Genomic DNA, 27,520 nt, shown 5'->3' with positions numbered 1-27,520 from the left:
TTTTATTCAAGAACTACTAACGGAACATTATTTCTTATAACGAACTATAGATGTGGATGGATTTCAGATCCCAATAACAAATATTTTTTATTATTTTGGAAAGTTTCTTAATTGAAAATATTTCAAATATTTGAACTCTAAATTTGAATTATATTTTGTTGAACAGTAAATATTTATTTATTTATTTTTAATGACGATACATTTGGAATAAAATTTTCAAATTCATCAATTTAATGTTATCTGATAATAGGTATAATTTTTAATTGAAATAGTGTGGGTCCGATTTTTCTACTTAAATGAATTATGAGTTAATTAATGTGTAAAATATTACAAGGAGAAATTGCAATATTTGCATTATGCGTGTGTTTACATTGTAATCAAATTACTTAAATAATCTATATTTATTTTTTTAAAATATTTTTTTCTAATTAAATATATTAAAAACTATAAATTTATATATATTTTTTTAAAAAATTATGAATTTTCCAAACAATACAATCAAAGAGAAATAGAGTGTTGTTTTGATAGTTTTGTGTCGTCTCTTTCTCTCACAAGTTTCAATAGTGTAGTGCATTTTGGAGCCACCGCCTTTTCATTTCCCCCCAATTTCTCAACTCTTCAACCCTAATTTCCCTAAACTTTCCCCCTCTTTTCCTCAAAAACCGTATACACAGAGTTTGATCGCCAATTGTCGGTCGATTGCTTTGTCTCTCGCGTCTCCTCCGTTTTTTCACTCAAAATTTCTGTCTTGTCACTGTGATCTCAGAGTTGATGAAGGAAAATTTGCGGACTTCTCGACGGAGTTGATGGACGGTCATAGATATGCCTCAACTGCGTAGTGGAGTGCGCAGAGGCCGCCGAACCGCTGCCCCGGATAAGGGAAAGACCGCAAGTAAAAAGGCAACTGGAAGAGCTGCTGGAAAACGAACAGTAGGGAAGATAAATAAGAACGTCGACGGTGGTAATAAGGATAAAGAGGTCTTGGCGGTCGGTGATGGTGATAGTGGAGAAAGAAATGATGATGCTGCTCTGAGGAAAACTGCGTCGTTTAAGATTGAGGATAATAATAACAGGTTAAAGGAGGTAAAAGAAGAGGTAGCCGAAAAGAAGATGGACGAGTGTGATAGTGGTGGGCGCGGAAGCGATAAGGGTTTGGGGGCTGAGGATGAGGGAAGCACTGCTCCTGTTCCTGAAAGGGTCCGTTACATAAATCTTTTAAGGACGTTCCTGTATTTAATTATGCAGACAGTGTGAGGAAGTTGTTTCGTTATAGTATGAATTTGTGTGTTTGCTTTGTGTGCATGTATTTGCGTGGGTGTGCGGATTAGGAGTTTATTTTTGGGTAAAATGCGTAATAGATATTGAGTTTGCACTATAATTTTTGTAGGTCGTGGACTGTCGGTTGTGAACTTGTCAGGCATGTCATTGTTTGTTACTACGTATTCATGTGCATCACTCACGCTAACATGCAGAAGCTGTCTATTTTTTCAAATCCTTTTTGACCGTTATTCATGCTGGTTATTGAATATCAAATATGGTTGCTAACTTGTTAATGGCATGGTATTGGTTGTTACTATGTGTTAATATCTCCTTTGATTGTTACTATGTGTTGATCTATAATTCACTGTTTCTCTGCATCTATTGTGCATTTCTGACTTTCTGTATTCATTCTATTACATGATATATTGTTGCTTGAGTACCTTGGGGAAAAGTTATAACTTTTGCAGGCCTTGATGAGATAAAAGATAGGTTTCTCATTTGCCTTGTGTCAATGAAAAGTGGACATAAAGCTTATGTCCTATATAAAAAAGCTATATCTTGCTTTTAGACTTTCCCTTGTGGTTATGGGCCAAGGTTCTGGTGGCTGTAGCTAGATTCTGCTTGAAAATCTTTTGTGTGTATATTTTGATTTTCTGAAGCACCTTATTGGATATGATGCTGGCTCCCTGTCACATTCAATTTAGGTTTGGTGTTAAGTTGTATTTCATCGTCTGCAACAGGTACAGGTTGGTGGTTCTCCGACATATCGAGTTGAGAGGAAACTGGGGAAAGGTGGATTTGGACAAGTATATGTAGGTCGACGAATCAATCCCTCAAATCCGAATGAAAGAGCAGGTCCAGGAGCTGTAGAGGTATGTTCTTACATACATTGGGCCCATGATCTGTTGCTGACAGCTCTGTGTCTATGGGGGTATATAACATTCTTTTATTCTTTTCTAGGTTGCGTTGAAATTTGAGCACCGAAACAGCAAAGGCTGTAATTATGGACCACCTTATGAATGGCAAGTATACAGGTGGGAGAAAAACTTATGTTCCCTTATTTCTTCTTTTAATTATTTCCTATATGTCTGCCGTTAAAAGTACAAAGTATAGCCGAGTGATATCTTTTGATCTTTGTAGTGCACTTGGTGGCAGTCATGGCATACCACGTGTACATTTCAAAGGACGTCAAAGTGACTACTATATTATGGTATGTGTCTGAAAGACAACCATTTTGTACTAGTTCATTTTCGTCATCTTGTTTCCTCTTTGGGTGTGAAGGACTTTGGAAAATTTGCAGGTTATGGATATACTTGGTCCAAGTCTATGGGATGTCTGGAACACTAATTCCCACACGTTAGTCACCTTTTTTGCTCTCAATAGAATGAAATTTAATTTTTTGTGCTTTATGGTTTCTAGTGTAAGATCTTTCACCTAACATCTAAATATTCTTTTTGCAGAATGTCGATAGAAATGGTGGCATGTATTGCCATTGAAGCCATCTCCATTTTAGAGAAGTTGCACTCTAGAGGGTAATGTTCAATAATTCTTGCTCCAGTTGTGGTTTTGGGTGCCAGAAACTGTGATATCTTATTTACTACTGATGCTAAGCACATAAATTATCACTCTGTATGTTTCTTGATTTACTTGGGATAGTGCTGGACTTGGTATAGGAAAAGAGGAATAAGTTTCTTTGCTGGGGTGCTTGCTTGTCCAATAAGACAGTTGCACCCGATGTCTTTTTCTGATCAACAGAAATCCTATAACTGCTCTGCATTTTCATATTGTTGACTGGTTAAATAATTAAGTTTTGCTAGTGTTCATTGCCACGATTAGAAAAAAGGGTTAATATTTATTCCTTATCAGATTAATCCCATGCATAGAATGTTACCATTGTTTTCCTCTTGTTTCAAGAGGTATCTAAACTGGCATGCTCACCGCAAGCCCTGCAGATATGTGCATGGGGATGTAAAGCCGGAAAACTTTTTGCTTGGGCCACCTGGAACACCTGATGAGAAAAAACTATTTCTGGTTGATCTTGGATTGGGTAATATAACTGGCGCATTCTGTATTCTGTTTATTTTGAAACACATATCGAGCAATCCTTATCGTGTTTTCCGTGTTCTAAATTGCAGCTACCCGCTGGAGTGATGCTTCTACTGGACTTCATGTTGATTATGATCAACGACCGGATGTATTCAGGTAAAGTTATGATTACCCCTTTCTTCTCCTTATAGTCATTTATATTTTATTCTCTTTCAAGTTATGGTTTTGTTTATGCATGAAAACATTTGCTGCTGCAGAGGCACTATGCGCTATGCTAGTGTGCATGCTCATCTTGGAAGAACTGGTAGCCGTAGAGATGATTTAGAGTCCCTGGCGTACACCCTCGTTTTTCTTCTCCGTGGCCGGCTTCCTTGGCAAGGGTATCAGGTTGGTTTTGTGGATCTGCGATATGACTTTTTATTATGGACAGTTCGCTAGTGGCGCTTACTCTATATTCTACTTAGGGTGAGAATAAAGGCTTCCTTGTGTGCAAAAAGAAGATGGCAACTTCTCCAGAAGCTCTTTGTTGCTTCTGTCCTGCACCTTTTAGACAGTTCGTTGAGTATGTTGTTAACTTAAAGTTTGATGAGGAGCCTAATTATGCGAAATATATATCCCTCTTTGATGGAATAGTTGGTCCAAATCCAGACATCAGGCCAATCAATACTGAAGGTGCCCAGAAGGTATCTTGAAATTTTATTGTATGTGTTAAGTTTTATTAACCTTGAAAAATTGTGGAAAATTTTGTTTTCTTCTTGTTGACTTACTTTTGCATTGTGAAGCTCATATATCAAGTGGGACAAAAGAGAGCACGACTTATGATGGACGATGATGATGATGACGAGCAACGAAAGAAAAAGGTCCGCCTGGGGATGCCTGCTGCACAGTGGATTAGTGTGTATAATGCCCGAAGACCAATGAAGCAAAGGTATCGTGGTGTAGCTCTTTCAACTGTATTCTAGGATGTTTCAGACGAATACAGACCCCTCCTTACATTGGTTTTGTAGATATCACTACAATGTTGCGGATGTTAGACTGGCTCAGCATATTGAGAAAGGAAATGAGGATGGACTATTTGTAAGCTGTGTGGCATCTTGTTCAAATCTATGGGCGCTGATTATGGATGCGGGGACTGGTTTTAGTTGTCAAGTTTATGAACTGTCTCCTTATTTCCTTCACAAGGTCAGTACTGATGCACTTTTTGGGTCTTTATATAGCATTTCAGCTATTTGATATTGTATATGTGACATTCATGAACTTGTGGCTGCTAGTACTTTAATTCCTTTAAGACATATTTGGAGGCAAATTAACTAATTCCTCTCTGTTTTATGAGCTGCAGGAATGGATTATGGAACATTGGGAGAAGAACTATTACATCAGTGCAATAGCAGGGGCTAACAATGGGAGCTCATTAGTGGTTATGTCAAAGGGTTGGTATCACGATTCAAGACCTGGGTATTTTCTGATTCAGTATGTGATTAGCTAATGGTTTTTGGGTGGTTTTACCTTCAAAAATACAGGCACCCAGTATCTGCAGCAGTCCTATAAAGTTAGTGAATCATTTCCATTTAAATGGATCAACAAAAAATGGAGGGAGGGATTCTGTGTTACAGCCATGGCAACTGCAGGAACTAGATGGGCAATTGTTATGTCACGTGGGGCAGGGTTTGCGGATCAGGTATACTGCAGTCCTAGTTACTTTTTGTAATATTGCCCCTTCACACTAACTGTAAAAGAATAAAAAATAAATGAATTAAACTACTTATTTTCATTTATCTTTTTCAGGTTGTGGAGTTGGACTTTCTTTATCCAAGCGAAGGCATTCATAAGAGGTGGGATGCTGGCTACCGTATCACATCAACTGCAGCAACATGGGATCAATCAGCCTTTGTTCTTAGCATTCCCCGAAGAAAACCTTCAGATGAGACACAGGAGACGCTTCGGACTTCTGCTTTCCCCAGTGTACATGTTAAGGTTGTCTTTTCATATTCTCTTTCATGTTCTTGGAACAATTTTGCCCTGGTTGGCCCTTAGAGTTGCTTATATTTACTTGCAGGAAAAATGGGCAAAAAATCTGTACATTGCGTCTGTGTGCTATGGGAGAACTGTATCTTGAAGGATCATTTTTTGTTGGGAATCCTAGCAAGTTCACAGGGGCATTAACCCCCTTCACTGAGCTATATTCGCACATTCCAATTTTTTCCCTATTGGGGATGGAATCACAAGTTCTTCTCCAGCCAAACTGACTCATTGTGCCTATCAGGAGCTTGATGTATGCTTCCCCTTAGCATCAACATACAGAATTATATGTAACACCTAGACTGCAATCATGTCTAATTGTCTTTCCTAGTTTTAGATCTCCAATGGGTTTAGTTCAGTTATTGGTTAAATTTTGTATAGCATCATGCGGTAATTAATTGAAGGCAGAGTGCAGCTGCTGTATTATGATTGTGATTGTATTATGAAACATACAATCCGGTTTTGCAACGGAGACTGGGTGTTGTCAGTTAAATGCCCGTTTCTTATAAGGCTTGTTCAAATTATTTACCGAACTTTTGCCCATGATTTTGTGGATCAGGAGGTTGACATGGGAGTGACATCGCTAGTCTGATAGCAAACTTAAGAATTGTGGTTGATTATATGTTAATTGTTGTGTGCATTGTTTTGTAGCTTGTTGGAAATGTAAACTCAACAGAGCAGAGCAAAATAATGCTATGGTCTAGTAACCTTAGTTGAGTTCAATGGTAAGAAGTGTATTTTCGTTGGACAGCTCTTCTCTCTGGATGTTTACAGAGTTTCTTAACATTTTATGTTGGAAGGTTGACATTTGATCTTGTGGCTTCCGTACGTGAGCAAGTGTGCTTTCAGAGTTTCTTAACATTTTATGTTGGAAGGTTGACATTTGATCTTGTGGCTTCTGTACGTGAGCAAGTGTGCTTCATTTGTATCTTTCTGTATTTGCATCTCTGTTCTGAATTTTGCAGGTGTCTTACTCATTTCTGCTTATGGAGCTAGGTGTTGTATTGCAGGAACAAAAGTTGTGCCATTGTGGATGGCAGGTACATGTCTTTCAGCTTCCTCACTGATGCATCATTTGCACCAAGGTTGAATAGCTGATTGATGGTTTTATATGATGCCCACAGCTTTTCTATTTGGTTTTTCATGATTTATTCAGATGCCCGAGCCATTGTTTTCCTTTTTAGGGTGCAAGTGAAGAATAAAAGTTGGCTAGTTCCTGTCAAGTTCAGTTGTCGTTACATCTGATTGCGGATTTGGTATGTCTTGCGTTAACACAAATTCTGTATTTCTTCTAGTCCTTAACTGTATCCTCAGCCAATGTACATGTGTTTATTTCATTTTTATCTCGTATTCCTCGTTCCTGGTTGTGTTTTCTTCAATGCTACTGCTGATGGATATATGTGGGGTACCACAAAATTATGCAGGTAACATTTGAATTACAATTCATTTCGTTCAATGGTGCTGATATTGGGCGATGAAGTCTTGTTCGAGCAGTAAGATTGAAATCTCTTAACTGAAAGATTGTCTATTTGAGTTTCATTAATGTTTGGTATATGTTTATTTTGATAGTGCTTTTTTGGTCTTTCTTTTAATAAATATTTTTTCTGAATGTGTTTTTTGATTATCAATGAATTTGATCTGTCTTTAATTTGAATGTACTAAATAATATGCTAAATTGTTTCCTGTAAGAATAGAGAAAACAGTACACTTCTAAGATTTGTTATAATTATCAATATATTCTTGTTAGAGTGATGATTATAGTTACTGCACTCGAGGCTTGATAAACTTTACATCATTTGTTAAAATACTTCATACTCGAGTATAAGAAAAGAAATAGAAACTAATAATTAATATAAAATGAAATTGTCTTTTCATATTTACATGAAATATTTAGGGTAAGTTGCATTTATACTTAAGAGGTTTACAACATTTATGTATATATTTTGATTAAATAAAAGATTACAACTAGTTGGATTGAGATTTACTCCGTTTTGCATGTAGTTACATTGGACACGTATTTAGTGAATTTTACGTATGATATTTCAAAATTACCTCTTATAAAATGGTGGAAGTATTTTGATTATTTTTTATGATCAAAATGCCCATTAGATCAAATTGTAATATTTTAAACAATTGAGGGCTCAAATGTCATGATTTAATAGATTCTGTCGTTACATGTTCTATTTTGATTTTTTCTTTTTTTGGTAATATGCGGGGGTTATTTGCATTTTGCCACTCAGCCTTTTTTTTAATCATTTTTCCATCCAATTTTTTTATTTTATTGCACTCCGTAATTTTTGGGGAATAATGATGAAATACTTTTTTTGTGTGTACAGGCGTTTGAAAGCGATTTTGGGTTCAATAAAATTGTAAGGGTTAAATACAGAATGTATGGGATTATTTGAACTTTGCCCCTATTTTTTTTTTTTTTACAGAAAACAAAAAAAATATAAATTAAAGAAAATATGGAGAAAAGGTTTGATAGAAGGTCAAAAAATTTAATATTTTATCTGTAGATAAATCATTTTACATTACAAGTCCAATGTAATGTTGGTACGGATTGAAATAGAGACATATGCTTGATGATGGTGCCGACAGCAATACAAATGATTCTTTTTTTCTTTTTTAGGTTTGATTAGTAGTGTATTTTGTTTTGTTATGAAGTTGTACTTTTCGTGGTTTTCTTATTTGAGTTGTTGAAGTTCAATTGGGTTAGATGATACTTTTTTATTTTCTCATTTAGTTTTTTTTAATCTTTTTAATGTTCTGTTGATTTTGTGGTTGTGTTGAAGTTTTTTATTTGCAAATTGAAGTTTATTTTCTGTTTTTTCGTTCTATTTAGGGGTTTCACACACCTGATATTGCAGAAAGTTCATAATATTTTTGTTTGATTTTGTCTTGTAATATGAAGTTGTTTATTTACAAACTATGTATTGAATTTTTCTCCACTTTTTGGATTTTTTTTTATTTTGTTTTCACTAAAAGGTTGGGAAACAAATTACTAATGATTTTATACGTTAGGAATTTGTCTGCATTTAACACTTACAATTTTATTAAATTCAAAATAACCCTCAGGCGTGTGTACATACACGGATGGAATATTGTCATTATTTTCCAAAAAACGTAAAGTGCAACAAAATTAAAAGATTTGGAGAGAAAGTGCAAAAAAATAAAAAATAAAAAATGAGCCCATACATTTTGGTGTCTGCATTTTACTTTTTATTTTGATAAAGCAGCCAGTTATAAGATCATTTATAATCATAGAATTAAGTGAGTACGTAGTTGTTATATTTATTATAGTTTAATATAATATGAGGTTCATTGTTCATAAGCAGCTGCAAGTTTTAATGTCATCACAAGGCACAATAAGTTGGCTCGAAGTTTTTATTCTACATTTTATTATATATTTTTTATTTTATTTAACATTTCTTACAAAATTTTTCCTTATATGGGATATATGATGTAATATATATCTATTAAATAAAATAAAAAATATAATTAAATTTGAAATAGAAAATTTAATCATTTCACCCCACTAAATAGTTTTTTAATACTAAAGTAGTAGTAGTAGTAGTAAATAGTAATACATTTATACATAAATAAATCTGTTCGGCCTACCAAATTTACTTTCGACCTACTCTGTTAGGGTTTGGAAGGAATATTGACGTTAGAAAAAAAATTATATTATTTTTTTTATTTTTCTTTTATTTAGTATTTTTATAGATATTTTTATAATTATAAAGAAATAAAAGTAATATATATATATATATACACATATATGAAATGTTGTTTTTTAAAATACATATTAGAATATAGTTTTAATCCAAAAAAATAGAAAGTGCGAGTGAAAAATAAGAGATAAAGAATAGAAAAAGAATTCATGAATTTAATTTTTTGTTTGAGATAAATTGTAAGTAAATGTATCATTGATCAGATGGACTGTGTACGCTATCTCATTTCTTAATTATTTTTTTAACTAATAATGATAAATAAATTTCAACAATTAATTTTGATATATTGGATTACTTTTTGATTTACTTAATATAATTAATAATAATAATTTATATAGTTTAATATAAATATGTTGACGTACAATAAAATTTAAGTTGGTAATTTCAAATTCATAAGATGTCAATTTTAATATTTATTTCACCCGACCTGGGGCTTCAAAACAAAAGGGGAACACGTGACTTGGCAAGAGGAGCACGTGACACAGAGCGGCACGTGTTCGCACGTTCTTATATTATCATCTGGACAGGAGGAAGCATCCAAGCAATGGCAAAACCCTCTCAGATGTTGGCCACGTGGCATCGAGTAGCGTCACTTTAGGCTTTTTGACGTGACCAGAGCTTACGCGCAGTCACATGACTGGCTGACACACCTCACGTGCCCTTTTGGACCCATTAATTTCCCTTAATATTTTTTATTATTACTAAAACCACCCTTCAAATTATCATTAATTGTTTAAGTCTCAAAGGTATCACTAGGAATATACCATATATAATTATATATATATATAAAATGACGATTGGATTCTGGTCCATATATTTCAATATATGCAATTATTCGAGATAAAATCATATAGAGAACTAAAAATTACAAAAAAATAATTACATTTACATCCCATAATCTATAATTTAATTACACATATCATCCCTATTATTTGAATAATTATATTTTACATCCTACCAGAATCTTCAACGATATTGACACAAAATACCCTTACTTTTTGAATCATATATACACTTTAAAAAAATATCGACTTCACTACAAAATTACTCCTATTTTTTTTTTATTATAATTCTTTATTTTGATTAATTATACTCTCTATTGTTTTTTCTGCTCTTTTTTATTTTACCTAATTTATAGTTTTTATGTCAAATAATATATATAAATATATGGAGCAGTAAAAACCTTATCCACGTACTTGGCCATAGGGATTGCTGCCGTTCCGTCCACCACCCTCACTTTTACCTACTATTCACCAATCCCCAACTGCCACGTTTCTCCACATTTGTATTTCCGAGTTGTTGTTTGAAGCCCCACGGTAAGAATCAGAGCCACATGGCGGAATCTTAACCGCTCTGTCTAAATTATATCTACATTTATAACAATTACAACTCATAAATTGAACTAATGTTAAAAAAAAAATTTATAATTTAAGCCAAGGGTTAAAAAATTTCATTAATTTTAATATTTTGCATGATTAATTAAATAAGCCGTTAATTCTACTATTATTTTGTCTGAAAAAATTATTTGGGAACGGTCGCATAATCTTTCACGAACGAAGCTGATGTATAATAATTACAAATAATTATATTTACATATAAATTATTTTTACCTCTTGCATAATTACAGAGACCACAAATGATAAAATGACAATTTTAGTAATGTATGTGTAATTTTTGAAAACGTAAAAATATTTTTTATAAATAATATTATTTTTGATAAGTGTATCTGTAATTGTTTAAATTGATTATAATTAATTAAGAAGCGGAAGTACAATCCTCCCAAATAATTATTATTTTTGTACTTATATAGCTAGCACACAAAATTAAACAAATATTTGTAATTCAAATTATTTATCGATCATACACTAAAAAATATTATTTCATTTTCCCTTTAATTTTGTCATTGTATAATATAGGTGTAGGTGATGGTGATAATACGTACGTACGTCCCATGGTCTAGCTTGTAAGCAAATATTACATGATTACCATGTGGTACTTGAAGCTATAATTGTTGTACAACGAATTAATCATGACTGCCATGATACAATTTCGAAATAGTAATAAAATTGAGAAATTTTGATACGTCTAATCCCACAAATCTCGTAAAATAGAGAAATAAATGTGTCGAATTTTTTAAAATTTTAAGAAAATTTCATAAAGCTAACTGTATTCAATTTTTCTAATTCTGAGACCATTTTCAAAATTTCATAAAGTAGAGGATCGAATGAGCTGAACTTCCTATTTTTATTATGTGTCGAGATGGATAGTATATAAAAAAAAAATAGGGTAATTGGGAATTCTTGGACAATTATATAAGTGGAGTGTTGGTGGTGTTATATATAATTGAGCTAACAACTGATTTGAACATTTCAACCTATTTGATCGGTTCATTTGGGAAGTTAGGTTGTGATCGGACATGGAATATCCGACATTCCTACAATTTTGGGTAGTTTTTACTTCCTTATTTTTTCCTTCAAATTTTTTAACTTCCTAAATTGCCCTCAAATTAATTAATTAAATTTAAGTTAAATATTACATAATGAAATCATCATTTCTTAATTTAGTAACGAGTAATGTGGTTCATATGACTTTACGAAACACAAGGGGTTTTTTCGTCGAATTAAATTTTTATTTTTATTTTGAGAAATTGCAACATTGAAAATTTAATTATTATTATTATTAATAATAATAATAATTACAAAACTAGCTGTATAGTTCAAATATTTGGTTAGTAGATGCTTTCTTGATTCATAAACCATGCACCATTGATATGTCCAACTTCCTCAAATCACTAACATCTATGTATGGTCGGTCCCATTGCACTTTTCGCAGTGAATCCCATTCCCACCTCTCATCTCAAAAAGGGTGTAGTGGGGGTGGGATGACCTACTTCTTAAGTAAAGACCATTCCAAATCATCTCCTACATCACACCTCACGTGTGGTCCACCAATCATAGCACCCCATGACCAAAAATCTCTCGTTGCTGTCTACTCTACACAAACCAAGGGCATTCTTGTCATTTCCGTTACACAACAAAAAATTTTACCCTATTTCCATGGCCCATCTGAAAACTAACCAAATCTTCACATGTTTTCCAAGCCATAACTCCTCCTCGTCAAAGTCCAAATTTTTAGCATGGCAAAAAAAGTCGAGATCAAAGGGCATTTTGATCATTTCATGCGTTACGCCTTTTTATTGCCATATTAAAAACAACCAAATCTTCACCTCTTTTTCAAGCCATAATTTTTCCTCGTCAAAATCCAAATTTATAGCTGTCTGCCTGTCCCCTTCTAACGCAAATAAACCCCCTCTCCTCACTTCTCTCCCCCCACAACTTCACTCTTCCTCCTTCAACTCTCTCTCTCTCTCTCACCCAAATCACACACACACACTATACTCCATTTCTCCGACACTCGTTCCTCTTCTTCAATTCACATCCCATTTTTTGTGTGTTACTGTGTGTTGCGTTGATCAAGAAAATTATAATTCCAAAATGGAAACCACCAATGCGGACTACTTCTACAGCGCCCAATCCACAGCGGAGAAACGGCCCTCCGACGGGAAAAATGGCGACCATTTCATCATTGAAGACCTCCTCGACTTCCCTACCGACGACAACTTGGTGTCGGCCGTCGACACCGGCCTCATGGCCGTGTCCTCCACCGACTCCTCCACCGTCACTGCGGTCGACACCTCATGCAATTCCTCCTTCTCCGCCGTCAGCACGGCTGAGCCGCATTTCCACCCTGCCGACATCGGCGGGCCCCGTTGCTCCGTCGGTGCCAACTTCTCCAGTGAACTCTGTGTCCCGGTACGTAATTTCAACGGACACTTGCATCATTCATGCAACATGAAATTATATCTTTTATGAGCGATTAGAAAAGATTAATTAACTTTTGACGAAATTAAGCAATAAAAATCTAATAATTGTAGTTAATTACACTCTTCTTCTGTAACCTTCTGAAAATGAAAACAGACAGCCCATCTCACTTTCTTGGGAGAAAAACCCAATAAAAATACACACAGAAAAGAAGGCTGCTAAAGAAAAAGTGTATGTTGCAATTCTTTTTTTTGTTTTGTTTTGAGTAAATTAATGATTTTGAACATGATGTTTACAGTACGATGATTTGGCTGAGCTAGAATGGCTGTCGAATTTCGTGGATGAATCATTTTCCAGTGAAGATCTGCAGAAGCTGCAGCTGATACAAGGAATGAAGGCCCGAACCGACGAAGCTTCGGCCGATTACCAATATCAATTCCAGCCCGAAACCACCCATCCGGGTCCCTTGCTTCCACCGGAGACGCCGGTCCCCGCCAAGGCCCGCAGCAAGCGCTCACGCACCGCTCCAGGGAACTGGACATCACGCCTTCTCGTGGTGTCCCCAACGCCACCCGCCATGTCATCATCGTCGGAATCTGACGTCACCGCGGTGAAGAAGGCGGCCAAGCCGGGTGTGCAGAAGAAACGGGAAGGGCCCGAGACTGCATCCCCTGGTGGGGAGGGGCGGAAGTGCCTCCATTGCGCCACCGACAAGACGCCGCAGTGGCGGACAGGGCCCATGGGCCCGAAGACCCTGTGCAATGCGTGTGGCGTGAGGTACAAATCAGGACGGCTTGTGCCCGAATACCGGCCCGCAGCGAGCCCGACGTTTGTCCTGACGAAGCATTCCAACTCACATAGGAAAGTTCTTGAGCTGAGAAGGCAGAAGGAAATGCTACGAGCCCAGCAGCAGCAGCAGCAACAATTCCTGCACCACCATCACCACCACCACCATCAGGCCGTGATGTTTGATGTATCAAACGGCGATGATTACTTGATTCATCAACATATCGGGCCCGATTTTAGGCAGCTGATTTAGGCATGCAGCTAGCTAGCTAGTGACAAGGCATTATTGATGGAGATGTTTAGAGATTTTTTCCTAATTAATTTTTAATTTTTTTTTACAGAATTAATTTATCTTAATTAGGAACATTAATTCCAAACTCATTGAGTTTTCGCATTATTTTTGTTGGACGATTTTCAGGATAATTAAAAGAAAAAAGAATTAGGGAAGAAGGAAAAATAGAAGATTTATAGGAACATTTGTTAGCTAGCTAGTGTCCTTTATTACAGTTTATTTAATTCTTTTTGGGGCAAATTATTGAACTAAATTTTGATTTGTCCTTGAAACAATTTTATGATTAATTTGCATGCATTTATTTCAAATATATATGTATGATGGGGTGTGTGTCGGTAGCAATTGCATGCATCTATTCTTTATATTTTCATACACTCTATATGTACATTCATTTCTCAAAAATAATATGACGTAGTAAGTCTTTTTTACTATATTTTCTATTAATTTGATTTAGTTTCCGTAAACGAATATAATATTTGAAATTGAAATTAGAGAAAATAATAATATATAAAAAAAAGGACCAACATAAAATTAAATAATTTTATAAGTAATTTAACTAGAGAATACTCTTCTTTATTAGAAAAACAATTTTTATATTAAAATATTTGAAAATGTACTTAATTTATATATTATTATTATTATATATATTAGCGAATATATTTATATATGTAATAAAAATATTTAATAAATTAGGTGGTGAATTTCAAGACCACAGTCATAAAAATGAGGGATAATTATACTTTTTTGAGATTTTCGTCCAACATATAAATTTTTTCGTTAGTTAACATTTATCAATTATTAATAAAAATTAGATAAAAATTGATATTTAATCTTAATTAATTTATTGCGAATCAAATATTAGTGCAACATGCATGCATGGATCTAATTAATTCAATTGTACCACTAAATGCTCTCAATATTGCTCCTCCAAAAATAAAGAAAGACACACTGCACATCAACTAATTACACAATAAACAAATTGTTCTTCTAACTTTTTATTTTCAATTTTATATTTTTTAGAAGATTAATTCAATTTAATTCCAACACAAAGAGGAGAACAATTTCTTGATTTTTTCAATATATATATTATAAAAAAATTATAATTTACAATTGAATTGTATGTCATCAATTCTATTATCGTGCAGTCAAATTTCTCCAAATATTTAAATTTTACCAAGAAAAGAGAACCAATGTATGAATTTTTCTAAGTTGAACAAATTAAGTTTGAGAAATTAATAGTACTCTTTTTTTTTTTTAAAACAAAATATTTTAAATTATTATTATTTATTTATTTATTAATTAGTACAGTGGTATATATGTAATAATGTTTGGTAAGAAAGAGGTATATATATAGTAGTGTAGTGTTTGTGTAAGATCCCAGACATGGTACTGATCCATAGGCCTACGCTACTACCTATCTACTTTAATTAATTAACAGAATCTTAATCTCTTTTTTTTTTTTTTTAAATATTTAATAATTCTGCTGAAGCAAACAAGTAGTACAGTATTGTCCTCTGCACCATTAATTATTTAAGTAATTAATCTTTTATAATAATTGAAGCAAATGGTGCGTAATTAATGAGAAATTATTCGTAATTATGTCAAATCTCAGGGTAGGTAGTTTTAATTTACTCTATTATTATTATTATAATATGTTTAAAGGGGCAACATTTTTCCAGTATATCACATGCGTTTCTTCTCTTGTTCTCATGCATCCTTCACACTTTTATTATTATTATTATTATTATTTACATAAATTAATTATTCAAAATAAAAAGGTGATGGTAATGTAGGCAAAGATTTTGAGATAAAAACTAAAGTCTACGTTTGGGTGATTTTATAAGCTTTTCGTAGCGTAAATATGTTTAGTAATTATTTAAAATAAAATTTAAAATATTACATATTACGAGCTTATAAATTCCTTTAACAGTAAGGATCGCAATAAATTAAATACTTTATTGATGATCATATTAATTTAAAAAATGTAATATCTTATAAAATTTTTCCGATCTGATTTCTTTTAATCAGTTCAAGAATTATACAATGGATGGATTTATAAAATTTGTCAGAATAAATAAAGTTGGAAAATTGATAATAATCCTCAATTTGATATAATTTTCTGTTGTAAAATTTATTCCATCTACTATTATATGTGGTAAACACACGCAATATTTATTTTATTTAAAAAAAAATTATATTTGTGACGTGTATATGTTGAATAGATTATAAAATAGAATAGAATTTGCAATAAAAAATTTGATCTGCTCGTGGGGCGCAACCAATGGTATTAGTGTAGTTGCTAGGGTAAAATACAATTTACCCCTTATATTAATAGAAAAGTGCAAAAAAACTTGTTGAAAAAATGAAGTGCAATTTACCTTCTTGTGATTTAAAAAATGATGCAAGTTATCTCTCTCTGCAAATTGACGGGGGAGGTAAATTGCATTTTGTTTTTTTATAGGGACTTTTTTATTAATACAGGAGATAAATTGTATATAATCCGTAGTTGCCACCCATTTTTAATTTATTTATTTTAAAAAGAAAAAGAAAAAAAGATTGATTGGTTGATGAAGAATCATTATTTAAATTCAGTGTATAATAATAATGTATATATAACGAGGTATTATGTATGTATCTTCAACGCCACTCCATCACTTTGACCTAAATACTTCTCAAATCCCCAACTGCCCATTGCTGCTTTCTAAATGCCTTTTGAATAATTTAATGGGTAAATTATGATAAGATGGCTTTTTTGAAATTTATTATGATTATAAATATATTTTTAAAAAATATATATATAAATGGTAAGTTGAATGGTAATGGGGTTCCACTCCATGCATGGATGGGGATATTTCCATGTTCTTTGTAAAGTGTTTGTCTCCAAGTCTCCACCACCTTCCTGACAAATTCAGCTGCATTTCCTTTTTATATTCCCCTCAGAGGAGAAATAAAAATAAAAATAAAAAAGAATGACGAGACTTAGTTATCATAGTTAAAAATAAAAAAATTATAAATACAGTAATAAATATTAGGATTCATGCACTGTCAAGTCATGATCAGCCATTAAAAAAAAAAAAAAAAATCATGATCAGTCATGAAATCAAGACCGTTTTGTGCTTAGGCCTTGATCGTCATCTCTTGGCGTACTATTTTAATTTTGGGTTGATTGTGTTGACATCTCTAAATTGTTTCAAATATATAATAGAGAACTAAATTGTAATTTTGAAAGGATAAATTTATATCGACACCCTCTGAAGATAAGCTTAATTTTCTTTACAAAATTATAGTATACCCTTTGAACGGGTGTTAGTGCAATGCACTTAGAGGATTTTTCGATAAAGTTTCACGATTGAATGATATGCATTTATAATTACAATTACAACCTCAAAGAATGTTAGTACAGTGCACTTAGAGAATTTATTATGTAAAATGTGGCTACAAAACGTATTTTTTGAAATAATTATCCGTATATACTTTTAATTGAGGAAACATTTCATCAGATAATTGATACCATAGTTTTGAAGCCCGGCTGTGGAATTTAAACTCATAACTTTATGGTTATGGGGTCTTAATTTCATTAACTAAACTAAGAGCCATTGGCATGTCGGCAGTCGGCAGACTCTATAGCAACAGAAATGTCAATGGAAGCCATGAATAAACTGGAGAAGTGGACTTTGAGAATGGAAGAGAAGTTCAACTGGAAGATGCATAACCCAAAGTTAAATCCAGGAATATTTGCTTATACAAAATTGACAAGAGTTTTTGATGCTGGAGAATGTAAATGGAAACTGATGTGATAAGAAACCATGACCATCAAATCAAGCTTGTTCTTCGAGCTTTAGCATTTCATCTCTTATCGAGGTACGCTGAGACCTAGTTCTGAAATAAGAAGGGAAACCACGCATAAGGAATAATGCAACGTAAAATTGTGTATCAGGAGACGTAAAGCTAGAATCACCCAGACACAAAGGTAAGAACTGATTGAGAGAGACAAAAATCATTGACCGGATCATCTTTGCAATATTACACATTCCAACAACATACAAAAGAGTAACTAATAACTAACAGCATCTTGTTTCCGTCAAAAGTAAAAATGTGGCGATTTACTGAGACTGAGCAACTCTAAATACATAGCAGAAGGTATATGTTTGTGAACTTTGATTTGCATGCAGAGTTCTGTCGTTTTTGCGTTGCCCGAACAATAAAGAATTGCAAAATCTCAACCTTCAAGACGGTGTCCATATGAATAACAGTTAACAATAAGTGATAGATAGGAGACGGAGATCCTATTGTGATGCAGAAAATTCCGTTGCAACCTTCTTATATCTAAAAGCCTTAAGGAAAATAAGTTTCTCATTTCTTCCCAATACTCTACATATGATCGAGAAACCAGACAAGACCATGAAGAAACAAGACAAATCTAACAAAAGGAACTATGAAACAAAAATAACATTCAAACACAACCAACCAGCATACAGGAAAACTAAGGGTACGTTATCCATTTAGGGAAAAAAACATAAACTCTTACTTAATACATGAGTGCCGCAGATGTAGACACATGGTGCCTAACTAATCAGGTGGTAGGCTGGTGGCAGCAAATCCCTTCTCCAATTGTAACAAAAGAATGAGAAAAAGACTCATAAAAAGGCCAGGAATATGAAAAGTTCTGATGGAAAGTACAAGTGACTGACTCTATAACGTACAAGAATTCCCCAAAATAAAATGAACAGGATTATCACGGTATGAATTAGAAGCTGCAATGATTCATCACGTCCTATCTAAATTGTTTACGAAATTAAAGGTCAAAATATTGTGAGGGAGACGATTAGGTATGTTTGATGTTATTGAGCAACCCCGCAGGCAAAAATATAATTGGTCTAGGTGAGAGAATACAAGGAAATCCTTCTCACAAGTTTCCAAAAGCTATTACTGCAGCAAAATACTTGAATGCAGCTTTAGATAACACTAAGGATAACGTAATTTACAAGCCCATGAATGCCGCCACAGAGTCGGTACTTGAAAATTTGAACTAATTGTGACTTCTACAACATAAGATGCTAAAACATTCCAATGCCTTAAACAAAGAAGTTGCCTAGATCTGATCCTAAACTTGCAAAATTTCTACTTAAATATGTAATTCCCCTTGCACTTGACGCCAATAACTTTATATTCCTTTTTAACTGAAAATGGTTATCAAACTTAATATCTTTTACTACATCCTCTGGCAATTCAGATAACCAAGGGAATGCGCATTCGAGAAAGAGTTTTTTTGGCTCTTATTAAAAGTAAAATATAACTCCGATACGCAGACGCGTATTCATTAATAATGTTTTGAAATACCAAGTCTTGTAGCTCAATGTTTGCTCACTGGTCTTAAATTCTGTCACTCCCAATACCAAACTACGACATTCAGTTTGAAATGAGGGCATAAAATACAGACATCTTGACTCCAATTAAGATCAATTGGTTGGCAGCCAGCGATAAATTCAAAAAGTTTGATCCTAAATTCATGACATAGTCCATTCCCCAGTAATGTTCCTAAACTTTTATTAACTTAAGCTAATCTGCAAACCAAATATCTGAACAGCTAACATGAACACCCCTCGTAATGCCCAAACTGCATAGGAAATGAATATGGCACATGAGAACAACGAAAGATGCACACAACAGAAGTAAAACAATTAAAATAAAGAAAGAAAAGATGGCATAAAGAAAAATAAAGAAACTCTGTTAGGATATGAAAGAACAAAGAAGTATCCTTACAGAAAAATTACAAAATCTATCAAACTCCAGGGTTCGCACTGCAGAGCATACCCTGAGACAAAGACCTGCAGCCCGTGGTGTCTGCACCTAGACAAGAAGTGAGCCTCGCCGAGGACACTGCAGTGTGGAGTGGCAATAGAGACTGGAGGGCAACCATTTGAGGCAATGGCCTGAAATGCACACATTCAAACACAAAAAATTAACACAGCCACTTAAAATGGCCTTCAACTTAGCTTTGGTATTTAATGAAATCAATCTAGAAAGCATAAAACTGAATCTCGATCCAATTATTTAAACAGGCCACTTAAAGAAACCTCTTAGGGATTTTCTGAGAAACCAAGCTGCAAAAAGATTATAAAGCAACCAAATTCCCAACGAGTGCCAAGAAAATGAAACCTTGAACCAAGAACTGAGTAACGAACATGATGAAGGTAACTTCGGGTAATTCAAAGCAAACCCATTTGAAAAAGAAGCTCATAAAGTAGAAATAACTTACAAAAATCAAATCTTGACTTAAGATTTTAAATGGTTATAGAATTCTAGGGTTTGAAGAGAGCACCTTGAGAAAAGGGTCGATGAGGAGTGTATTGATTGAACAGTAAAGGCGGGTCTGCTGGATGGCTTCGTAAAGGTGGTTTTGAGAAGGTTGGTTGCTGGTCTTGAGATTGCTCTGTAACGAGACGCCATTATCGCCGAACGGTAGCACAAGAATTGGCGGATTTCTTTGCTAGTCTTATTGGAGCGTTGGTCAGACACAGAAGTAGTGAACCGAGGGTTTTGAAGAGGTATTAGGAGCTGCAGCGTGGTAGTACGTGGTGCTTGATATATTGTACGCCAATATTTTTGATATAATATTTCTGTTCATTCAGTAGCAAGATTGGTTTTGAGTCTGAGGAACTGGTTAATCTTTTTGCAGTTGAACGATCAAATATTATAAAATAAATAAATAATTTTCTATATTAAAAAATATATTATAAATAATAATAAAATATATAAATTAGTACATCATATTTAAAAAAAATAAAATAAATTACAACGTAACTCTTTTAAAATTTATTATAATTATAAATACTCGATCATTTCTTAACAAATTCTAAATATATTTATGAAATTACAAATACTCTAGCAAAAAAATTAATATATAGTGTTATAAACCACCATTTGTAATACATTTTTTCAGGAAAAAGAAAAAGAAAACAGGAAATTGAACACTGATTTAGAACATCAAGAACTGCTCTTTTTCCAGCTTTGCAAGAGATCAAGTTCAGTATGATTAAGGGAAAAGATCTTCCATGGCTGTGTTGGTAATGTTACAATAAGAGTAGAAATTCATAGCAAGGTCCTATACATTAGGAGGAGCTACAGAGAACTGAAGAATTATAGCAATCAGTCTCCAAGCTATATCTATGAAAGAACAGAGCCAGCATCGTCAAAGCAGCCGCAACTTCCCAGTCACTGAATCCACAGCTGATTTATTTCCTGTTCCGCCACAAAAACTTGTGGTTCATGCAGAATACATACGTCTCACAAATAGGGAAGCAAGTGATATATATACACACATCTTCAAAAGAATGTTCAGCAAGGTGACAGTTAAAGCATTTAGTATAATAGACATAGGTTATCATGCTATCACAGTGAAAATTTTCTACTTCTGCAGAATGTCGTTGCGTCCAGAAGGTTGAGAGAAAACCCGTATGTTGAGTTATACTTTCATAGTCAGTGATTTAATCCATCACCATGAATGCAGAACAAAAGATGCAGATAAAATGGGGCAAATGTGATAAATAAGAAATAACAAAAGATTGGATGAGGAACACACCAGGTCCAATTGCAAGAACTGTTTTAGAACCAGCAGAAACCTGCAGAAATCAGGTAAAAAAAATTGTTTAGAAGTCCCCATGATTATGTATAAAAGTACACGAAGAGGGATTCCGGGGTTTAATAATCTGATAACGCAAGAATGAATAACACCTGAGTTCTCCCAGCATCGGCAACTGTGAAAGTTGGAAGGCCGATGCTCTCCGCAGTATCCTTCAGCTTATTCCTGATATAATCACAAAAGTATATTAGGTCATATATGAGCATATAAAAGCAGATTCGGCTATGGAGGATATACATATTTCCAGCGAAAAGGTCACCTGCTTACATTTCTTGCTGATTCTTGCATGTAACAACTATTTTTGGTTGCCCGCAAAGTTCCCATTGCCTCAGAAGAGACCGGTGGCTGCATTTAGGTATTTCTTAAATGAAGTCAGCAGATGGAGAAGCTCATAAAACTATCATAAGGAAGATGGTCCAATGAGATAAATCCAACCAGTGAAAAGCTAAAACTCTTCCCTGACATCTAAGGAAACAGGTTAAGGAGTTTTAAATGTGGTAACTATAAGTAAAGATAACAAATGTAAAGGGGACTGAGAAATACGTGAGTGCACTAAATTCTAGATTACTTTAGCCATCAAATTTGCCCAAAAAAAACAAGAAAGGTAATTCAATCTTTGATGCATCCATCTAATGATTGTTGTGGGGCCATCTTGGTAGGAAAATCAACTCTCAAATTCCTAACCACTTTGCATGAAGAAACCCTATTCTCCACCCTTCTTAAGATAGTTCAATGATCCCAACAAAAAGACTGATAAAACAATAACATCATTCACATAATTACGAGGATTAACAAAGCTATTTACCACACATGTCTAGTGTTTAGACGAGATGATAAATGGAACGTAAAACAGAAACCAGGGAATGGAGTGGAAAGGTTGGAACCACAGAAGCTGGAGGAGTTCAAAAAGGCACCAATTAATATACTAACAGAGTAAGGGAAGAATATTTCAAAGAGCTGACCAAACTAACAAAGATACAAAAATTATAGGGATGGTGAAATGCATCAAATAGGCAATCATAACAAAATATCACACAGTAATTAGGTTAAAATTAGACCTGTACATAATTTCTGAATATATGCCAGTGGCAGCATCTGCAGAGTAAGCAATATAATCATATTTCATCAAGACGTAAAATTATACATTCCTAAATAAATAGGGTAACTATAAAACCATTGACTATCAGAAACATCTTACGAGCACATTGAGAAGCGATCTTTCCACATCCCATCTTCAGGTCTTGCCTAACTACTAAAACCTGTCAAACAAGTTCAGCTTTCAGTCAGCACACTCGTCATTAGTAACATATCATCCTTCAAGTAGACTGCCGTTTATGCACGAAATAGGCTCACATTTAGAGAAAAAACACTAAAGACATCAACTTTAGGAGATATGCTTAATTGTCTAATTCTATGATAGTAATACAGACTTTTAATAATAACATGGAAAAAATTCTCAAAGTTAATTGTAATTAAAAAAATGTTTATGTAAATTCTTTATTTACACTCAAAAAGCAGAACAACAAGAAATAGCATTCATAAAAAACCCATGCAAACTATAATTTATAATTTACTGTCTCATTGCCAGATTACCTCAGCCACCTCGAGATCTTATACCAAAAGAAATTTCAGCATCACCAATTATATCAAGAATTTAAACCATTTTCTACATAGAAGGCCTTCATCTTTGTAGTACCATTTCACCAACCCATGAAATCCTCAAAAACCCCAATGACAAAAGATGAAAACTACGAATAACTTCGAACTATAACACCACGAAATAGAAAAAATTCCATTCAATTCTTTATTTGAAGAAAAAGTGAGTATTTCATGGATAAGAGGACACCATTTTCAGCTCTTCATCACCGTTGGTGAACATAATTCTTGGTTGCTGATGATTTCTGCCAAGCACCGAGCCGCCAACTTTCTTCCCACCAGAAGTCTTGGCGGGCTTGGATAAGTCCAACAAAAACCCAAATATGAACCCGATAATTAGGCCCGGAATGAAGTTCTCTGGCTTGAAACTCACTCCCAACCATTCTCTTTCCTGTTTCTGCACCTGTTTTTTTTTTAATTGAAGATTTTTTTATCAAACTCAACACTTTACAAAAATACAAAAAGTTAAAAGAAAAAGAACCTTTTTGGAGGTTGAGGAAGCGTTCCTAAAAGTACCCATCGTGTGTTGGTGGATTTGATAGTTTTGAAGATATGAAGATGGAGAAGGTAGGAGGAGTGACTAGCAACGGCATAGTTGCAGGATAAAACGGGCAGGAGGAGATGAATACGCCGCCGTTTTGACGATGCTTCGACTTTTGCACATCACCCCAAGGAGTCGTGGCTACATTATTAAGGTTAATGAATATTTGGGCCTAAAGTCCACTAGGAAAGAAACGAGCTTGTAGTATTTTAAGAATGTAATAGGAGTTTTTTTATTTTAGTACAAAGAGAGTGGGGTTTCGATAGTAGATCGAGTTTAAACCAAGATCCTCTTCTTTTAAGAGAAAATGATGCAAACTCAAGGAGTCGGTATATAATTAGAGTTTCAAGGTGCATTTCTTTAGTTACTAAGAAATTAAAGTCCCAGAGAACAACTATTTTTAAATAATTAAATTTGAATAAAACCTTTTTCACCAATTCTACTACAGTATGCCTTGAACTGAACATGAAATCTCTGATAATAATTCTAGTCTAATCACCAGTCTACAAGATATATCCATATTGCCAGTGAATGCATCAATACTCAAATAAAAAAGATGATATTTTAAATAGACGATGGGCACAAAGAGAATAGAGGACAAGATGAGATGTGCAGTTTGCTTCAGTGTAAGCTTCCGCCGTGTTAGCCTCTTCGTTTATAGCCAAAAAAATATGAATCTTTACCACCGCAGATTGAAATCTTGTGTTCTATTTTCTAATGTCTTTCCATTTCTCTTTTTCCACTAAAATCTACTCCAACTTTTGTAACTGTAATTCAATCAACTGCCAATTAGTTATTTTTTCTGCTTTAGTAAAAGACACCTTTGAGCAATCAAGTTTCTGGAGGGATTGAAATAAGATTGCATTTGCCATACGCTGAAAGAAAATTCACTGGTAAGAAGCGAATCTGAAAACATTAACTGTAGATGAGTGAACAGGTGCGGATGGAATGCAGGACTTCGTGAAATGTCTGCTGAGTATTCATGAAACTGTACTCCAATAGCGAAGAGATTGCTCTGACAAAACATATATTCATTGTCAAATACTGTGAAATTGCATCATAAAAGGACCCTGATTGTCAATAGATAAGGAAGCCTAGTTACTAATTGAACATCTCATACACACCATAGCAGGTCCAAATCCACCACTAGCTTTCTTGGGATAAATCTTCAAGGCAGTTGATCAGCTGAACTGAGAAATCCCTGCCAAAAATATGAGGTCATATTTCTGATATTTGATTAAATAGAAGCACCAGTTTTAACCAATCACCTTTACCAAAATGCAATATGCTAAACATAATTCGCTGAATTAGATCAAAAGAAGTCACGGGATGTGCGCAAGCATATAGTTACCTAAGTCCTAAGAATAATAGAGTCTATATAAGCAGCCTGTGGTTTACATATAAGGAGTACTGAAACGGAACTATGCATCAATGCCAGGCCTAATAAATAGAGGATATCTATTGATGGTAGGGGTGATAGTACAAGGTATCCAGTCCACATGTCAGACTCATGCTGGAACTAGAGCCAGCGAGTTGGATATTGTTAATAGAGATAAGATAATATTGGGCAAAATCTAATTGGAACCAACAAAAAGTTCCACTGCCCAATGATGATCCAACTAAAAGAAGACAGCAATCTAAAATCCAAAGCGAATTTGAATGAATATTAGAATTAGAGATTTGTTCACCAGAAACTTTGAATGAAACAAATAGCATAAAAAAGTGTTACAGTTGATATTGTCCATTTTGGATTCCCTCCAATACACCCACTTCCCACCCCTAATAGATGGCAATAGTGTAAAATAGTTAGATTGCTTCAGAGCTGGATAGACATTGGGTCTGCTTCAAGCCACACCAAAAGGCTACCCGAAAAATTTTCTTGATACAATACTAACTCAAACCATTAGGTGCACAAACTTTTAAGTTCGATACTAGAGAATAAGATCAATATAGTATCCACCTAAATTAGAAAATCAGAAAACTTTGTGATTGGAGGGTATGGAAGCATTACTATAAATGAATGTAGATGTCCAAACAATCTAAAAATTTATATAGCCTACATCGTGAAACTATGATCTAAGCAGGCAGATACTGTGACCGGCATTTGTTCAAACTTTCAGGATTAGGAGAATTCTTGTATTATTTTCTGAATTTTCATATCCTTTATTATATCACTGACAGAAGACTGTTTAAAGACATTAAAGACGCTTCTATTCCACTTTGGATAGCTACAAAACCAACATACTCAAGAATGCGCAACACAATAGGCAGGAAAATATGTAAACAACTAACGAACCTAACAGGCAACTCAGAGCTCACATAGTCAAAGAATTCTTATCCTTTTACCACATCATTTAGGATACAACGGTGCATAATATAAATAATTAACCTTGTATCTTTCCACATATGAAATAGATTAAACTAACACCAAAACAAATATATGAATAATCAAGCAAGACAAATCTTTACAGATAATTACTCTAAATTGAAGTTCTGAATAGATTCATACCAAGTGCAACGATACTAGCACACTCAACATGCTACTTAATAATAGTGGCATTCTCATAACATCAGAGATCGATACTGACTCACCTAAAGAAATCACCTTCCTTACTACTGCTGATTCTGCGGCGCATTGGGCGGAGGTGGCATTCCAGGCCTTGGTGGACCAAACATCTGAACTTGTCCACCTGGTGGTGGAGGCGGCATTCCCGGTCTTGGTGGCTGCTGGCCAGGTGGAGGACCTCCAGGCATTCCCGGTCTTGGTGGCCCAGGTGGTGGTGGCCCCCTCATCATCTGAGGAGGGGGCGCCATAGGGGGCCTCTGTCCAAACTGAGGTGGAGGCGCAAACCCACCTGGTGGCTGTACACCGGGCCTGAACTGTGGCGGAGGAGGCAGCGGCATTCCAGGCCTTGGCGGAAACCCTCCCGGCGGGGGAGCCACAGCCGGCGGTCTAACCACCTGAGGCTGCGGAGGATAAGACATAGGCGGAACTGATATCTGAGGAGGCCTAGAGATCTGGGGTTGCATCATACCCGGCGCGGGCCCACCGACACCGCGGACAGGCCCAGCGAGTCCAGGCTGGGCCTGGGTGAGCGGCCCAGTAACGACACCACGGCCCGCAGCTCGGCCGATTCCGGGCCCAGGAATTGCGTTAGCGGAAGTGGTTTTGAGACGAGAGTCGTCGGGGGGAGGAGGGCCTTCGACGGTGAGCGAGATAACTTCTTCGCCCCTGAGGAGGACGAGGCCTAGTGTGCGGCGGTCTTCGCGCTCTTCCTTGGAACCTTTCGTCGGGGGTAATTTGCGGAACTCTTCGCAGTCACCAAGGACGAGGTTCATGTGTCGGTCGAACGCCATGAATTTTCCGATGAGTTGACGGCCATCTTGGATAGTCACCCGCATTCGGTAGTTAATGTACTGCAGCATCTTGGAACTCTTAGACATCGACATTTTCGCAAGATCAAAAATTGCAACCTCTTTCTCTCTCTAGGGTTTTGAGTTTTTGAGAGGAAGGGGGAAGAGAGTGAGAAAGGGGCAGTAGGGTTTTATGAAATTGCAGGATTTCACATTTTCTATATAAAATAAAAGAAATAGAAACGCGTCTTTAGTGAACTTCCAGACCTTTTAATTATCCCATTCAAGAATCGCTTATCACAAAATAGCGACTCTAAGGTGGAAATTTTACCCTCGCATTTCGAACAAATTTTGAAACCCTCCATTAAATTA

At 34.9% G+C, this 27,520-nt stretch overlaps 5 protein-coding genes across 11 annotated transcripts; 2 read left to right on the top strand and 3 right to left on the bottom strand.

Annotated features, from left to right (window-relative positions):
* On the top strand, positions 539–5,858 carry LOC105172435 (casein kinase 1-like protein HD16). 2 transcript variants are annotated; one of them, XM_020695464.1, is made up of 16 exons: positions 539–1,197; positions 2,001–2,132; positions 2,221–2,294; positions 2,401–2,470; positions 2,561–2,616; positions 2,721–2,792; positions 3,213–3,307; positions 3,396–3,462; positions 3,564–3,693; positions 3,771–3,989; positions 4,089–4,234; positions 4,341–4,488; positions 4,646–4,736; positions 4,827–4,984; positions 5,092–5,280; positions 5,363–5,858. In XM_020695464.1, exons 1-16 carry the CDS (start codon positions 823–825, stop codon positions 5,420–5,422), a joined length of 2,082 nt encoding a protein of 693 aa, XP_020551123.1. In that variant the 5' UTR covers positions 539–822; the 3' UTR covers positions 5,423–5,858. The 2 variants fall into 2 exon arrangements, with proteins under 2 accessions (XP_020551123.1, XP_011092199.1); XM_011093897.2 differs by having other exon boundaries at positions 541–1,197; positions 4,314–4,488.
* Positions 12,302–14,179, top strand: LOC105172304 (GATA transcription factor 12). Its single transcript, XM_011093705.2, has 2 exons — positions 12,302–12,868; positions 13,176–14,179. Exons 1-2 carry the CDS (start codon positions 12,551–12,553, stop codon positions 13,914–13,916), a joined length of 1,059 nt encoding a protein of 352 aa, XP_011092007.1. The 5' UTR covers positions 12,302–12,550; the 3' UTR covers positions 13,917–14,179.
* On the bottom strand, positions 17,637–20,517 carry LOC105172146. 3 transcript variants are annotated; one of them, XR_848636.2, is made up of 4 exons: positions 20,278–20,517; positions 19,719–19,888; positions 18,484–18,557; positions 17,637–17,834 (listed from the first exon to the last, which is right to left on the bottom strand). XR_848636.2 is itself a non-coding variant. In XM_011093530.2 (3 exons), the coding sequence occupies exons 1-2, from the start codon at positions 20,403–20,405 to the stop codon at positions 19,738–19,740; spliced, it is 279 nt and encodes a 92-aa protein (XP_011091832.1). In that variant the 5' UTR covers positions 20,406–20,515; the 3' UTR covers positions 17,637–17,834; positions 19,719–19,737. The 3 variants fall into 3 exon arrangements, 2 of the variants coding, with proteins under 2 accessions (XP_011091832.1, XP_011091928.1); XM_011093530.2 differs by lacking the exon at positions 18,484–18,557 and having other exon boundaries at positions 20,278–20,515; XM_011093626.2 differs by lacking the exon at positions 18,484–18,557 and having other exon boundaries at positions 19,770–19,888; positions 20,278–20,515.
* Positions 20,934–23,957, bottom strand: LOC105171952 (peptidyl-tRNA hydrolase 2, mitochondrial). Of its 3 annotated transcripts, none has more exons than XM_011093429.2 (8): positions 23,735–23,957; positions 23,444–23,656; positions 22,796–22,856; positions 22,656–22,692; positions 21,865–21,942; positions 21,690–21,762; positions 21,538–21,577; positions 20,934–21,214 (listed from the first exon to the last, which is right to left on the bottom strand). In XM_011093429.2, exons 1-8 carry the CDS (start codon positions 23,771–23,773, stop codon positions 21,171–21,173), a joined length of 585 nt encoding a protein of 194 aa, XP_011091731.1. In that variant the 5' UTR covers positions 23,774–23,957; the 3' UTR covers positions 20,934–21,170. The 3 variants fall into 3 exon arrangements, with proteins under 3 accessions (XP_011091731.1, XP_011091661.1, XP_011091577.1); XM_011093359.2 differs by having other exon boundaries at positions 20,934–21,197; positions 23,444–23,650; XM_011093275.2 differs by having other exon boundaries at positions 20,934–21,197; positions 23,735–23,949.
* LOC105171833 (small nuclear ribonucleoprotein-associated protein N-like) lies at positions 24,386–27,346 on the bottom strand. 2 transcript variants are annotated; one of them, XR_848620.2, is made up of 3 exons: positions 26,387–27,346; positions 24,919–24,995; positions 24,386–24,809 (listed from the first exon to the last, which is right to left on the bottom strand). XR_848620.2 is itself a non-coding variant. In XM_011093112.2 (2 exons), the coding sequence occupies exon 1, from the start codon at positions 27,242–27,244 to the stop codon at positions 26,408–26,410; it is 837 nt and encodes a 278-aa protein (XP_011091414.1). In that variant the 5' UTR covers positions 27,245–27,345; the 3' UTR covers positions 24,659–24,995; positions 26,387–26,407. The 2 variants fall into 2 exon arrangements, 1 of the variants encoding a protein (XP_011091414.1); XM_011093112.2 differs by having other exon boundaries at positions 24,659–24,995; positions 26,387–27,345.

Source organism: Sesamum indicum, linkage group LG1 (assembly GCF_000512975.1).
Source record: "Sesamum indicum cultivar Zhongzhi No. 13 linkage group LG1, S_indicum_v1.0, whole genome shotgun sequence".
Taxonomy (NCBI): Eukaryota; Viridiplantae; Streptophyta; class Magnoliopsida; order Lamiales; family Pedaliaceae; genus Sesamum; species Sesamum indicum.
Note: the sequence above shows the minus strand (reverse complement) of the source record. Positions and strands in the feature narration are given on the sequence as shown.

Coding starts and splice junctions, on each gene's coding strand:
- LOC105172435 (XM_011093897.2), top strand. CDS start 823: ATGCCTCAACTGCGTAGTGGAGTGCGCAGAGGCCGCCGAACCGCTGCC. Junction 2,617..2,720: donor TGGAACACTAATTCCCACAC/GTTAGTCACCTT, acceptor TTCTTTTTGCAG/AATGTCGATAGAAATGGTGG. Junction 2,793..3,212: donor GAGAAGTTGCACTCTAGAGG/GTAATGTTCAAT, acceptor CAAGCCCTGCAG/ATATGTGCATGGGGATGTAA.
- LOC105172146 (XM_011093530.2), bottom strand. CDS start 20,405: ATGGCGTCTCGTTACAGAGCAATCTCAAGACCAGCAACCAACCTTCTC. Junction 19,889..20,277: donor TCATCGACCCTTTTCTCAAG/GTGCTCTCTTCA, acceptor TGTGCATTTCAG/GCCATTGCCTCAAATGGTTG.
- LOC105171833 (XM_011093112.2), bottom strand. CDS start 27,244: ATGTCGATGTCTAAGAGTTCCAAGATGCTGCAGTACATTAACTACCGA.
- LOC105171952 (XM_011093275.2), bottom strand. CDS start 23,773: ATGGGTACTTTTAGGAACGCTTCCTCAACCTCCAAAAAG. Junction 22,693..22,795: donor GATCGCTTCTCAATGTGCTC/GTAAGATGTTTC, acceptor CTTACTCTGCAG/ATGCTGCCACTGGCATATAT. Junction 21,578..21,689: donor CCGATGCTGGGAGAACTCAG/GTGTTATTCATT, acceptor TGATTTCTGCAG/GTTTCTGCTGGTTCTAAAAC.
- LOC105172304 (XM_011093705.2), top strand. CDS start 12,551: ATGGAAACCACCAATGCGGACTACTTCTACAGCGCCCAATCCACAGCG. Junction 12,869..13,175: donor CCAGTGAACTCTGTGTCCCG/GTACGTAATTTC, acceptor TGATGTTTACAG/TACGATGATTTGGCTGAGCT.